Genomic DNA, 13983 nt, shown 5'->3' on the forward strand with positions numbered 1-13983 from the left:
CTATCTATCTATCTATCTATCTATCTATCTATCTATCTATCTATCTATCTATCTATCTATCTATCTATCTATCTATCTATCTATCTATCTATCTATCATCATCTATCTATCTTTGTTTTGGACAGAAAACTGATGAGTGTTTGCACATATCCTCATATCTGAGAGAACAAGGGACCAGACTAGAGAGACATATGACTGTACTTTGTAGTGAAGGAGGAGTGTATGCTTTTCTTCAAAGTGTTTTAAAACTGTTCCAGCTGACAAAGTCAGAAAAAACAGCGCTCTGCCATTTCCGGTTCTCCCCCTCCTGCTTCCCTCCCTCCCCGTTTCTCCACACAGCAAAATTGTTCTCTTTTATGAGGCGTTTTTTAATGAACGGCCCACCACAAACATCTCTGTGCTGTTTTTCCTGTCCCCTCCCTTTCAAATCTATTTCTCCCCTCATCTTTTAATCCCTCTTCGCTCTGTGTTACTTTTTGCATTCTTTTTGAATAGGTAAATTAGTCAGATGACTAAAAATGCCAGTTCAGCATGATATAAATTACATGAACTGACTTGTTAAATTACTCTTCTATTTCTTCTCTCTCTCTGGCACACTATCCACTACTGGTGAAAAGTACAAAAAAAAAACATCCGGTTTAGATTTTCTAGAAATTGTGGCTGCCATTATTAATATTATTATTAATGTTCCACAAGTAGATTTTTAAAACATGCATAAGCCTGTAATTTTTCTTTATATTACTTATAGGCCTATAATTTTTACTGAAACTATCATCTGTTTATTGGATGGACAAATGAGCTGAGGACAGGAAGTCTGGCTCTCGTTATGGTGGTGTGGAAGAGCTCTAGTCATGTTTGGTGAGCTTGGTGCTCGGATGGCCAGGGAAAAAGTACACAAACGCCCACATACACGCTGAGCTGGCGAACAGGACGTGGCCTGGACAGTTGCTTGCAATTTAGACTGTGTAAATGTGTTCCTGCGGGAGAGGAGCAGGAAAGCAGGTGGCTTATAGAACCCCATTGCTATAGTTCAAAGTTGCATATACTGGAAAAGCAACCAACCATAACACGAAATAAGTCCTAAATAGGCCTGAATCAGCAGCCACAGAAAAAAGGAAGAAAAAAAAAGAATTACACAGACAGTTCGGTTGCACTATCCCCTACCCCTCGCATGTTTGTTTAATAAATATTTTGGGAAGTTTCATAAGAGGGTAATAAGAGGGTGGTATTCTATTAATAGAAACTATTACTTCTTTGTATATTAAAATCCACCATGAAGAATTTTGTAGATTTTCCCCATTGGGTGTCTTCAGCTCTGAGCACTTTTCATTTTTATTAAAACTTAATTTTTTTTTTCTTATATATATATATATACACTGCATGTTTAGGGAACGCAAAAGATTAGAAAAATATTTTTTCTCCCATCCCAAATTTTTTCACCACCACATCCCTTTAGAGGCTCCGTAGATTGTTTTACCCAGTCCCAAACTTTTAATTTGAAAATTCAGTATAAAAATATGAATTACATGATGTTTAAAAATATGATGTAGACAAATAGTGAAATAATAAACGATTTCACTATTTGCTGTCTGAAAATAGTTGACAATTTTTTCCCCAAAAAGTTAGTAACTTATTTACCAAGAAGAAAAGAGTGTTGGGTTATGCTTGCTATGAAATATGAGATATGTTGTGTGAAGAAAATAAAGCAATATCAAGGTAAAAATCTTTTTATCGCTCCCTTATACGAGTAGGAAGTGTATTGCTATATCCAAAACCCTTGGCCAAACACATACTGTAACCTTAGCTGTGTCATATCCTGTCAGGAAGCCCTCCAACATACATACATATACCTCGAGCCCCTCAATCTGCCATCATCACACACTTTTGCTCCATACTCTAATGTTTCTTGTCTGCTTTCACAGTCCACAGTCATTTTTTTGTCTTTTCCTGTATGTATGTTAAAGGACTGCACATTCACCTCATCTTTCGTCCCTTTCCTACCCTTCCTGTCCTCTGCTCTCTCTCCTCCTGCACTTCATAAAACATCTGGATCTCATTCTGTGGAAAACCAAAACAACATGAGAGAGCAACAGAGAGAGAGAGAGAAAGGCGGGGAAATGAACAAAGGAAAAAAAAAATCTGTTGGTGGAAATCAAACAATATGTGAAAGATAAGTACATAAAAACACATCTTTATTTGTCTCAATGCCTTGAACAATAATATTTATTATTGTTCAAGGAATAAATTAAACAGACCAGGAGACAGGAGGATATTGGTTCCATAAAACTTAAAGCTATGTACATAAAATATATGTAATCATAACTGTGGTTCAGAAGTATTCAGCTGAGTGAGAGAAACCTTGGGTTTCTGTTGTTTTTATCAGCTTAAACAAAATGGTTTCATAGTGCTGACAAAAATGGTTGAATCTGATCCAGGGTCCAGTAAAACTCCAGAGGAAAAAATCTGCAGTTCAGCAACTGGAGCCATAATTATGGAGAGAGGCTGCTGAAATCAGCAGGAAGACCGGTGTATGTGTGTGTGTGTGTGTGTGTGTGTGTATGTCTCTGGAAGAGAGAGAGAGAGAGAGAGAGAGAGAGAGAGAGAGAGAGAGAGAGAGAGAGAGAGAGAGAGAGAGAGAGAGAGAGAGAGAGAGAGAGAGAGAGAGAGAGAGAGAGAGTCAACAGTCATTTTGGAGTTCCATATAGATTCCTTCCGAAGACCTAAGTATTAAAAATAGATAGAAGTACAAATTAATGTTTAAGACAAAAGCTACTGTACAGAGAATGATTACAATATATTTCACAGCCGTACTAATCGATTTTCAAGATTCAGAGGTTCTCTGAAAAGCGAAATGGCATTTTGCGGCTAATATAAAATAGAGTCACTATAGCAACACCCTTAATTACTTTCTCAGGCAGGAGATGGAATGGCAATGGTCTCATCTCGATGTTAGTCTGTGAAAAAAAAAAAAAACAGATAACCACAAAAGATTAGGAATATTATATATATATATATATATATATATATATATATATATATATATATATATATATATATATATATATATATATATATATATATATATATATATATATATACTAAAAAGCAGGAAGCTGAAAAAGAGAATATTACAGCCTGCATTATGTGCAGAAACTTTTAGAGACAAGGTTAGAGAAAAATGGCTGCCAGAAGATCATCAGAGAGGCATGGAGAAACACTGCAGCCTAGTGGAGCGAGAGATTATGTCTATATGGCATATTTTTTTTAAAAAAGTCTGTTTTTAACTGTAAGATGTTATGCAGATTTAGTTTTAGTATAATGTAAAAGCTTTTTTTCAAAATAAAATACACTACCAATCTAAGGTTTTTGGGGTAAAAAAAAAAGTAAAAAAGTAAAAAAAAACTTTTGTGAAATGTGAATAAAAAAAAAAAATCAGCAAGGATGATCAAAAGTGATAGTTTTGAAATGTATACTGTTACAAAAGTTTTACATCTCAAATAAATTCTGTTCTTTTGAACCTATTCATCAAATAATCCTTAAAAATATCCATATTCCCACAAATAATTAAGCTCACAACTGTTTTCAATACTGATAATAATAAGCAATGTTTTCTGAAGGATCATGATTGCCATGACAGAAAAAAAAATGCATTTTAAATATATAATAAAATAGAAATGTTATAACAAAATATAGCATCAATGTATTATATGCAATGCAGTGTCTAAGTATTGTTTTTCCAGTTTTGTACTTCACAGAATAAAGATCAGTGGGAACAGACTTTCACAACTCATATTAGGGATAACTTTCCCTATTTCACAGCCATCTCAAACACTTTCAGCTTAAATCAAACAGGGATAAACTGCATTAATTGCCTTTTAGTTGTGCATGTGAGTAAAAATATTTGAATGTTCAGTATCTGTAAAAAAAAGTTTGAATACCTTCTCCTTTGTAAGTATATAATAATAAAGTCATAAAATATATATTTTTTAAAGAAATTCAAATAAAGGCACAATGAATATTCACTACAGGCCAGATCAAAAGATTATGCAAAACATAAATTCAGTAGGCTTTATCCAATCCAGTCCAAATGTTTGTAGGTTTATGACCTGTAAGCTATCATAACTGCACCCTTGAGCAAAACAATCAGATGTTATCCCTGCAGTAAGTGTACTGGAAATAATAAAGCATCTGCTTAACCCCTGCCTATACAATGTACTGTCCTCCAACAAAATAATGCATGACCACCTTTATAATACAAAACAAAGATTGTTTTTTTTTTCCTTCTTCCCATCACTATAACAGAAAATATGAATTCTTTTAGTGTGTTGGTGTGTTTAGCTTTAGAAACAGAAATCACGCACAAGCTTTTTTTGTCCCCATGTATCTTTATTTTTTGTTTTTTAATAATAAATTTCCCTTAGGTTTCAGCAATAAGGATTTCACATGCTCTTCTTTCTGTTTCTCGGCTTCCTTCCTCTCACACCATCGCTTCATCCCTTCATCCACCTCTGCATTGAGATACACTGCTCTTCTCTAAACAGAGACACAAATGTAAACATCAAAGTTTGTTTCTGTAATAAAAAATCAACAGAAATAAAAAAAGAGTCTTACAGCAAACTCCTCTCTTTGCTTTTGTCTGCGGATCTGTCCTTTCAGTGGTGGTGCAGGCCTTCCATCTGAAAATCACATAACAAACGATACAAATCCTTGTCAGAGCTCATATTTACATTCCTAGATTTACTGTTTGACAAACACCTTACAACTGATGCATACAATAGAATTGACAAGCACAATACGTCTGTGCTTAACACCACATTGTTGCTTTTGGCTGTCAAGAAAACATAAAATAAAGTTCACCTGCAAATGACCAGTCAGGTAGATCTGTTATCGGTCCATACTCTGATCCGCCACGTGCTAAACCGTTTCTGAAGACAAAAAGGGAGCAGGGCAATGGAGAATGTATTTGAACAAACCAAAACACTGGTATCAAGATTAACCATAATAGAATGTAATGTATGCAAACATTGTGATTTTATCTTTTTTTTTTTCAGCAGGTATTAAGTCACATTGTTTTTGTAGAAATGGTTCGTTTGCTTAAACTGGATTTCATATCAGTTTAAATATCCTTATCTGTCGTTGCCCTTTTTAAATACAATTTGTTATAGTCAAACTTCATAGGAAACTCACTCCAGTCTCCACTTCTTTCCTGCATGGCTCACACACGTCGATGAAAATGAGCGTATTGACTGCCTCGACACTGTAAATGATGTGAAAATAAAAATGACCCATTAATAAGAATTTACAGTTTTAAAAATATTACTGTTCACTCATCAGTTGTTACATTGTGACACAGTGTACTACCATGGACATTTATTAACACACAGGCTGAAAGCTTGGTTTTAAAAGAATAACGTTCAGATATAATTCATGAACCCAAAACATAATGCAGAAATTTGGCAAAAGGCATGACACGTAAAAAAAAAAGAAGAAGCTATAACTTAACTAACAGACTGTCTCACCTGCGGTACAAACCGTCCTCAAGGATACTGCCATTTTGGATTATAACAACTACGGTGAGCAAGAGGGACAAAACAAAGACTCTGCAATGGTGTAAGGTGGCGTGACTTATTTCTACCAGTAGATGATGCTGTGGTTTCATTAAATACAACACAGACTTGCCTGATTCACCTGTTGAATAATCTGCAGTTTATTTTCAGCCTTTCTAATCACAACTCGATCTCAAAACAACAGATAAGCTAACATAAAACGTGTTACAACGTGTAATCTGGGAAATTTTGTGGCTACCAGGAGTTTATAGTGTATTTTCATGTATACAATACAAATGTTCGAGAACATGTGTGGTGTTTAGAATAGATTTTAAATAGTCTATAGAATTGAATTGCTTGACTCATTCACACATTGATTTGAATAAGTGACTGGTATGTTTTCATTCATTATACAGTTAAGGTGACAAAACATCTTGTAAAAACACGACACAGAGGCGCCTCTGAAGAACGGCCTTTACACCTTCCGCTTAAATATTAAATCGTCTTTCAGCACCGCCGATCCCCTTCATTCCTCTGGCTCGAGCAGTGCTGAGTAAGCGCTGAAACATTCCCGCGCGCGCTCCCAGACAAGTCCACACTCGCCACAGTGCGCGCGAGCTCGTGCGCGCTCCCACAAAACCGCAGGAGAAGCTGCAGACAAGACCAGAATGGGAGGAGGGAGCTCCGGGGTAGGGAAAAAACGAGGTTTTAAACAAAAGAACAGCACTGGGTCTTTTTAGGGTCTCTGTGGGGTTGAATACAGTAACCATACGACTGCAGGTCAGTTGTCACCGGAATTTATGCCTCTCGGTAACTATGGAGCAGTGAGAGGCATTTTCCGCGAGGGAAGAAAAGAAAAGCAGTTACATTGTTGCGCTCGCGAAAAGCACACACGCAACCGACTCACGCTGTCCCAGGGAACTTCGAGGTATCCCTCCGCACATTCCACAGACGAAAGGCACGACACGACCAATTAGGCCTTAGGGTTGGAAAAATGACACAGAAAATATGTAAGGTCTTCGAGCCATTTACACGTTTTTAGGTTTTCGTTTATTTAAACATTGTTTTAAATATAATAAACGCCACTTATTCGAATTTTCGTCACGTGAAGCCACATTATGTGTAATAAAAACATCTTACGGTGTTCTAAACAAAAAAGTAAACAATTTGACTCACGGCTGCATTTACCTTTATTTTTGAGTTTGTCTAATTTTGCCTACAGATAGTTCACTTAATTATATCTACTAATTAAACCACGCGTTCTTTCCCCTTAGACTAGCGTGATGTAGGCTATGTGTCTTTTTCATTTAAGAGATTTAAAAAAAAAAGTGTGCGATTATGTCAAGGTTGTTTGTGTAAGTCCAAACAGAGGCTGAACCAATGGGCACAGTCTGTTTAAAGAAGTTGGTCTGTGTGACGAAATAGTGGGATGCTATTCATGCGCTGCCCGGGGGAAAGGTGTTCCGGTCGGGAAAAAAAGCCACAGAGGAAGAAGAAAGGGGGAGGAAGGAAAAAAATTTGGAAAGAAAGAAACTCTACGTTGAACATTTTAGCACAGTTTTCCGGCGTAGGCTGCGCAGTGTGTGTTTATCTATGCGAATATGTTTGGTTGAGCGATACGCGATCTTCTCTTCGACTCGCTGCAGCTTTTTTCCGTATTGTTACGCGCTTTTGAAGACTTCCACTTTTGGGGAATAATGGTCATTTTCTTTCAAACTGGACTGGACAAATTCTGCGGGACAACAAGAGGCTTTGATGTGCCTTGTACTTTTTTGGCTGAGGAATAAACGCTTTTGAGTTCGCGGATACGGACGACTCATTTATCCGCACAGATAAACGTTTTCAACTTGCCTTTTTTAAAGCCGCTAGTTGAGACAGGAAGGGGCCGTGGTGTATCCCATAACCTGTGTGTTTAACGCGCTGGAAATTTATTCAGCATTTAAACTCTATTGTTCTTTTTTTAAAAACAACCGGCAGTGCCGTTTAGGATAAACCCACAGAGACAAAATCCAAGTGGTAATTACCAGACTTGCGAGTGGTTCCGACAACAGTATTGCGGATGTGACTGTGAGACTCGTCGTTTGAATGGACCAGTTCTGCGCGAGTCTGGGACGAGAATTAAAGACTCTTTGAAGCCTGACGGTAGTTCCCACACGTTCATTTGCTCACTGCCGAAGACAAGGCCACAAGTAGCTGCAAAAAAAGGATCGCAATCAAATGGATCAACATGCTTCTGTTCACACGCATGTCCAGCAAATTCATCACAAGCAAACAGTTTGGAAACAAACTGCTTGTTTTCAAGTCTAACTAGTACGACATGTAGCCTGCAGAAAATGTCATAGTGTTTTTTATTTATCTTCAAAGTTAAATATTTATTTTTGTAGCTCATCAGAAAGTATTAGTTTTTAACATTTCGTTTTTATGTGGATTTGTTTTTTTGTTGTTGTTATTGTTGTCTCATATCTTTTGGTCTGTTATCTCATCTGCTGTTGAATCACTTGAATTGTGCTTGTGTCCACACTGTATTTCACTGTATTTATGTAGAATACTATTTAAACTGTAGTCGTTTTCAGGTGGCATCTAAGAGAAGTTCAATTCGTACTTCATATTTTATATTGTAGTTGAGCTTATATTAAAACACAATGGATCGACTTGGCAGCAAACTGAAGCAAAAGCTCAAACTGAGTGACTCTGGAAGTGTCAAATTCAGCAAAAAGAAAAATGACTTGGCCAACGCAAATAACAACAGTAATAGCAACAATGCCAATAATGGAACCGCGACACAGATCAATGCACCCGTGAGCACGTCTCAGTTCCCTCACGCCTCCGTAGAGGTGTGTGGACAGTCAGCCGGAAGACCTGGCAAACTGGGCACTTCTCAGAGAATCACACCCTCAAATACCACCTCGGCTGCGGTACCTGAGGACTGTGGGCCTGGGATCGAACATCACCCTTCTACTCTCGCCCCTCTCCGGCGCCGGTCGCCCCAGCAGCGAGCATCGTGCTACTTGCCTGAAACGGCCGAGGGCCGCAGTATGTGTGACCAGCTGAGACGAGGCGACTCGCCCAGATGCGAAGGTGACCCGCTGGGGGCGTACAGCCCAAATTCTCGTGAGGCCTTGAAGCAGCGCCGTTATTCTCTGGAGCTCCAGCAGCTTGTTCGCCGCCAACAGCTTCTCGCTCAGCCGCCTCCGCTGTCGTCTGTACCACCTCCGTACCCGTACCCCCGTTCGTCTGCCATGGAGCCCAGCTTCCTCCACGACTTAGAGCGTCATAAGCGCTTGTCCCTGCAGGAAGCTCTGTTCTACAAGCGTTTGAGTTCGGGTGGCGAACCCTGGGACAGCGGACGCCCGGCTTCCCTCTCTCATCCACCGCAGAGGACCCATGACAGTGGCGTAGGGGGTTTCTACTTCCCCCCTGCACCAGCGTTGAGCCCCTGCTCTTCTTTCAGCTTGCAGGAGTCCGTGTTGGCGAGCCCTCGGTCCAGTTTTGCGAGCAGTACCGCAAGCGGAGGGGGCGGCGGCGGCGGCGGGAGTCCCATGGGAAGTCGGTGCAGCAGTAACCGGACGAGTGGCATCAGTTTGGGCTACGACACCCGCCATACACCTGGGCCCGGCCAGCAGCTGCAGCTCTCCTCGACCCAACTCGGTGGCGCCACCTCGGGTCAGGTGTACTCTGTACTGGCATCAGGGAAAACTGGAGTGCCCCCTGTGGAGATTTGGAGGGAAACAGTGTCGGGAGGAAGTGCGCACGACAGCCGTCACTCATATCCGCCTGCACTGAGCACACACACTGCAACCTTCCACCGAGCAGAACCAGAATGGGGTCCCATTGACCAGCGGGGATCAAGAGGCGACGATGTGGGCGAGAGGGCACGACACTCCGACTTGCCAGGAACCCGCTACCAGCAGGAGCTCACCCGCCTGATATTGAGAGATGCTGCCCTGGAGGGAGAAGCGCTACTTGGGGGTCTGACGTTAAAAGAACAACCTGTGTCTACCACCATTCTAGCCAGCTCCGCATCTACCCCAGCCACGGCCGGAGTTCCAGGGAAATCCCTGGAAGAACAGTCAGCTGGAAGGGAATCGTCGATATCTGCGGACAGACAGGAGTACTTTGGTGAGATCACTTACTCATCCAATTTGGCTAGTTTGTTTATGACTAATGATGTACCTCTCTGGCAATCGACTGTGTGAGTGTGTGTGTGATGTGGTGAGATGAAAACTGCTTCAGACCTGCTAAAACCTGCAAACATTCTCTGAAGCAAAAAGCAAGACATGAAACTTCAAAAATACATACTAGCCCTCCTTTTTCAGCCCGTTTCTCTAACTAACCATAATAATTAACTTGCAAGTCACCGAGCGAATGTATAACCCCTCCACCCAAGGCTACATAGTATTCTGAACAGACTCCAAAGTCAAAAATATCCGCCTAGAACGAGCATAGTGATTATGCATGACCCTAAATTACAGGCCCTGTGGTACGCTGGTCATACCAAAGAGCTGTGAGTAATACAGTAGGACAGAGGCTGTGTGTGTGTATAAGCGCTCTCAGCTTTCGACCAGCCACAGTTTGAGCGAGGGTGTGTTCATGTGTGTTAGCGTGCACTAGCGTGTGCTGGCGTGTGCTTGTTTAGCTCAGGTATTTGAGTCCTGAGGGAAGGCTCTCTCACACATTTAATTGTGAGGGTAGGGTGTGTGTTTGTGCCTTATGTGTGTGTAGTGCTTTGTTGCGACGAGGAAACCTCCCTGTTGTCTGAAAAGCACCTGTATAAAGTTTAAGACATTACCTCATTCCGACACATTACAATATCTAATTCCTGTATCCAACAGCCTATTAGCCTTTTTTTCCCAAGTAATGAAGGGGTCGTGGAGCTCAGGTCAGATTTATCGGTGTGTGTGTGTGTGTGTGTACTGTTACTACAAGAAACAAACCCACTGGCTGGTATTATGGGGGAAGAATGCGGAGACGTGTATTTTTGAGTCCAGACAGCTCTGCCACCGTGTTTTATGTAATTGGTTATGATTGGATGATGACCTCATTGTCCTAAATAGAGTTGTGTTGTGATGCATCTGTTTATAGTGTACTCAAACAGTGTTTGTGGTTGTATTCTTGCTTTCAGGTACGTGTGTGAAGTGTGGTAAAGGCGTATATGGTGCAGATAATGCTTGCCAGGCTCTGGACAGCCTGTATCACACCCGCTGCTTCATATGCGTTTCCTGTGGTGAGTTATCAGTCCCCAGGAATCAGTAGTGTAACACTGAGTCAAAACCAAGGCCAGTATTTCAGTACCTCTTCATTTGGGTCAGTATCTCTCATTATGGTCTGAACATCTCTCTTATCTTGTTTTTACTTGTAGGGCGAACTCTCCGAAACAAGGACTTTTACAATGTCAGTGGCTCGGTTTACTGTAAAGAGGATTACATGGTAAGAATTCATGTGCTAATTCTCATATTCATTTTAGCCAGTGTTTAGGGGTTGAAGTTGTTCTAAAATTTTGTGTTTGTGTGTGTAAAAATAATATATGAAAAAAAAAATATTATCCAAAAGGACATCTGCCACTCAAAAAAAGAAAGAAAAAAAGAAGATAAAACAATGGGTATTCCGGATAGAGAAGAAGATACAAAAATATATTAATGGGTATTTCCTAATGAGATGTGGAAGTATGCTCTGGTTTTTGTGAAAAAATATCCACCAATATATTTTAAAATGTTATAATTTAATATTTCCTTCTTTTTTAAGTCTTTAATTTATGTTTTACTTTAAAAAGATAGGTTGTTTAAAAAAATATATTAAAATGTATATCAAATATATCTAATTTATTTAATAATTTAAACAATAATAATGATGATGATGATATTTAGAATATATTTTTTTACATGTATTGTTGTTGTTATTTAAAATGTTGTACACTCTTTTGTATTCAGTATTGCTTTAAAAAATATTTTTCTGTTATAATAATAATTTTCCTAATCTTTCCCTGGTGTCCATTAGTTCTCAGGCTTCCAGGATGCAGCTGAGAAGTGCAGTGTTTGTGGTCACCTCATCTTGGAGCAGGTTTGTGTTTTTTGCGTGAGGTCAGTGTCAGCGTTTGAAGGTTGTGTAGGGTGTGTGTTCACAGCTCTCTGTTTGTGTGTGTAACTCAGATTCTGCAGGCTCTAGGGAACTCTTATCACCCAGGATGTTTCCGCTGTACGGTCTGCTCGAAGGCTTTGGACGGAGTGCCATTCACAGTGGACTACCTCAACAACGTCTACTGCGTCTCTGACTACAACAGGTCTGTTAGGCTGAACAGTGTTACAAATGACATGACAACAAAACTATTTGCAATTTTGTCTAACATTAACAACTGCTCCGAAACCCTTTTTTTACAGATTTGTTGCTGTTGAGGTGTAGTCGTGAGATGAACATTGCTTAAAAATATTTAATTATTTTGTTTTATTTTTTAATCAAATTTTTAAAAGTGTGGCAGAACCACATACAACATGTACAAAGTAAAAAAAATAAATAAAATTATATATATATATATATATATATATATATATATATATACAATGCCCTTTATCTCTTTTAAAAGATTGGTGTATTAAGTGTTGAAGATTAATGCATTACATACCATAAATTGTTTTTCTATTTACTGAAGAAAAAAAAAATTGAAAAGGACCATGTTGATCCAATTCCCTGTACCATTCTTTTAAAGAAATTAATACTTTTATTCAGAAAGGACACATTAAATTGATTAAAAGTAACTTTTAAATTGTTACAAAAAAATATTTAACAAAAAATATCGTTTTTACATTTTCTATTCATCAAAGAATCCTAAAAAATGTATCAGTTTCTACAATTTTAAGCAGCACAACCTTTTCCTGTGATAAAAATAGGAAATGTTACTTGATATCAGCATATTAGAATGATTTCTGAAGGATCATGTGACACTGAAGACTGTCATGATGAAGTCATGATGCTGAAAATTCAGCTTTGACATCACAGGAATAAATTAAATTACAAAATATTTTCAAACAGAAAAGTGTTATTTTAAATTGTAATAATATTTCACAATATTCCTGTTTTTACTGTATTTTTGGTCGAATAAAGTTTGTTTTACAAATGTTGCTCCGATTAAAAATAATCTGTTAATCATTTTTTTGTGTGTGAAATAATAACAATCAAATTGAATTTAAAAGATAGCATAGCAGTTGCCAGTTGATTTTAATAAGCAGATATTTTGTGAAAAGTTAAGCAAAAGACTGTCACACTAGTCAGCTATTAATTCCCATAGTGTCGCGGTGTCTGAATGTTCCATCATCACTGGGCACCTCCAAGACATTTGCATTTACAAGCTGTTAATGTGGATTACATTTTTTTTCCCTCTCTTCTGTTCCTCAGGACATTTGCTCCCAAATGCGCTGCCTGTTTACAACCCATATTACCTGCTGAGGTAAATAATTCCCCAGTCGTTTCACAGATGCTTTCAGGAGAATGTTCAAGATCTTGATTTTGTGTGTGTGTGTTTTTCAGGGCAGTGAGGAGATCCTCAGGGTGGTGTCAATGAACAAAGATTATCACTTTGAGTGCTATCACTGTGAGGTAGGTATTTTGGAAAGTAGTTTGGATAAGCCGATTGTCGTCATTTTGTTGCGTCAGATAAGAGCGTATCTACATGTTATCGCACAGGCTTGTAATCCTGTCTTCCTCTTCTTCAGGAGTGTGGGAAGCAGCTGTCCGATGAGCTTGGATCTCAGTGCTTCCCTCTGGATTCCCACCTCCTCTGCCACTCTTGCCACATGACCAGGGTGTGTCACACATAACCTTTTCCCCTCACGACACACACTGAAATGAGAACTAATGTGCCTGACCAACATAAACTACTTTGTACTCTCATATGCACACTAGTGTCCACTGTAAATCGTTGCCTTTCTAATGTGTGTCTCTTCTATGGCAACTCTATTTTTGAAGATAGTGAGAGGGGAGAAAACACTCTTGCTGAGACATGAGGTCATAGTACATTTCAAATGCAAATACCAGCACTGGTAAAAACTATATCACCCCCTAGTGGCTGGGAAATGCAGCAACTGAATCCTGCTGAACAAAATATTTCTATACAAGTTCTCGGAGTTTAAAAGATTATCGCCTGCTTCATTACTAGAGGGAGTTGAAATATCACAGAACACTGTTTTACTCCCATATCTACTGTTTGCTGTAGGGGAAGAACAAGGGATTTTTTTGCTTAACATTTTTTTTTATATTTAATATCACTAGCAAAGATTTTGCACTTAAACATGTTTACCTATTAAGAGAATTTTTTTTTAATAAATGATTGCAAAAGGTTAAAAACATTCCTGTATCTGTTTTAATTAATAAATATCTGTGTATGAATGAGTGAGTGTTGTTTTCTTGTGCAATTCACACATCCAAAAATCAGAGAATTAAAACACTG

At 38.8% G+C, this 13983-nt stretch overlaps 2 protein-coding genes across 2 annotated transcripts; one reads left to right on the forward strand and one right to left on the reverse strand.

The window, feature by feature from the left end:
* Positions 1 to 4372: 4372 nt before the first annotated feature.
* mrpl52 (mitochondrial ribosomal protein L52) lies at positions 4373 to 6961 on the reverse strand. The gene is made up of 5 exons (XM_081392765.1): positions 5520 to 6961; positions 5188 to 5257; positions 4858 to 4925; positions 4612 to 4676; positions 4373 to 4533 (listed from the first exon to the last, which is right to left on the reverse strand). The coding sequence occupies exons 1-5, from the start codon at positions 5551 to 5553 to the stop codon at positions 4387 to 4389; spliced, it is 384 nt and encodes a 127-aa protein (XP_081248891.1). The 5' UTR covers positions 5554 to 6961; the 3' UTR covers positions 4373 to 4386.
* A 34-nt stretch (positions 6962 to 6995) lies between these two features.
* Positions 6996 to 13931, forward strand: ajuba (ajuba LIM protein). The gene is made up of 8 exons (XM_081392282.1): positions 6996 to 9665; positions 10669 to 10770; positions 10906 to 10973; positions 11541 to 11603; positions 11693 to 11823; positions 12933 to 12984; positions 13065 to 13133; positions 13250 to 13931. Exons 1-8 carry the CDS (start codon positions 8189 to 8191, stop codon positions 13352 to 13354), a joined length of 2067 nt encoding a protein of 688 aa, XP_081248408.1. The 5' UTR covers positions 6996 to 8188; the 3' UTR covers positions 13355 to 13931.
* The last annotated feature ends 52 nt before the right edge of the window (positions 13932 to 13983 follow it).

Source organism: Scardinius erythrophthalmus, assembly GCF_964197995.2.
Source record: "Scardinius erythrophthalmus genome assembly, chromosome: 2".
NCBI classification, from domain to species: domain Eukaryota; kingdom Metazoa; phylum Chordata; class Actinopteri; order Cypriniformes; family Leuciscidae; genus Scardinius; species Scardinius erythrophthalmus.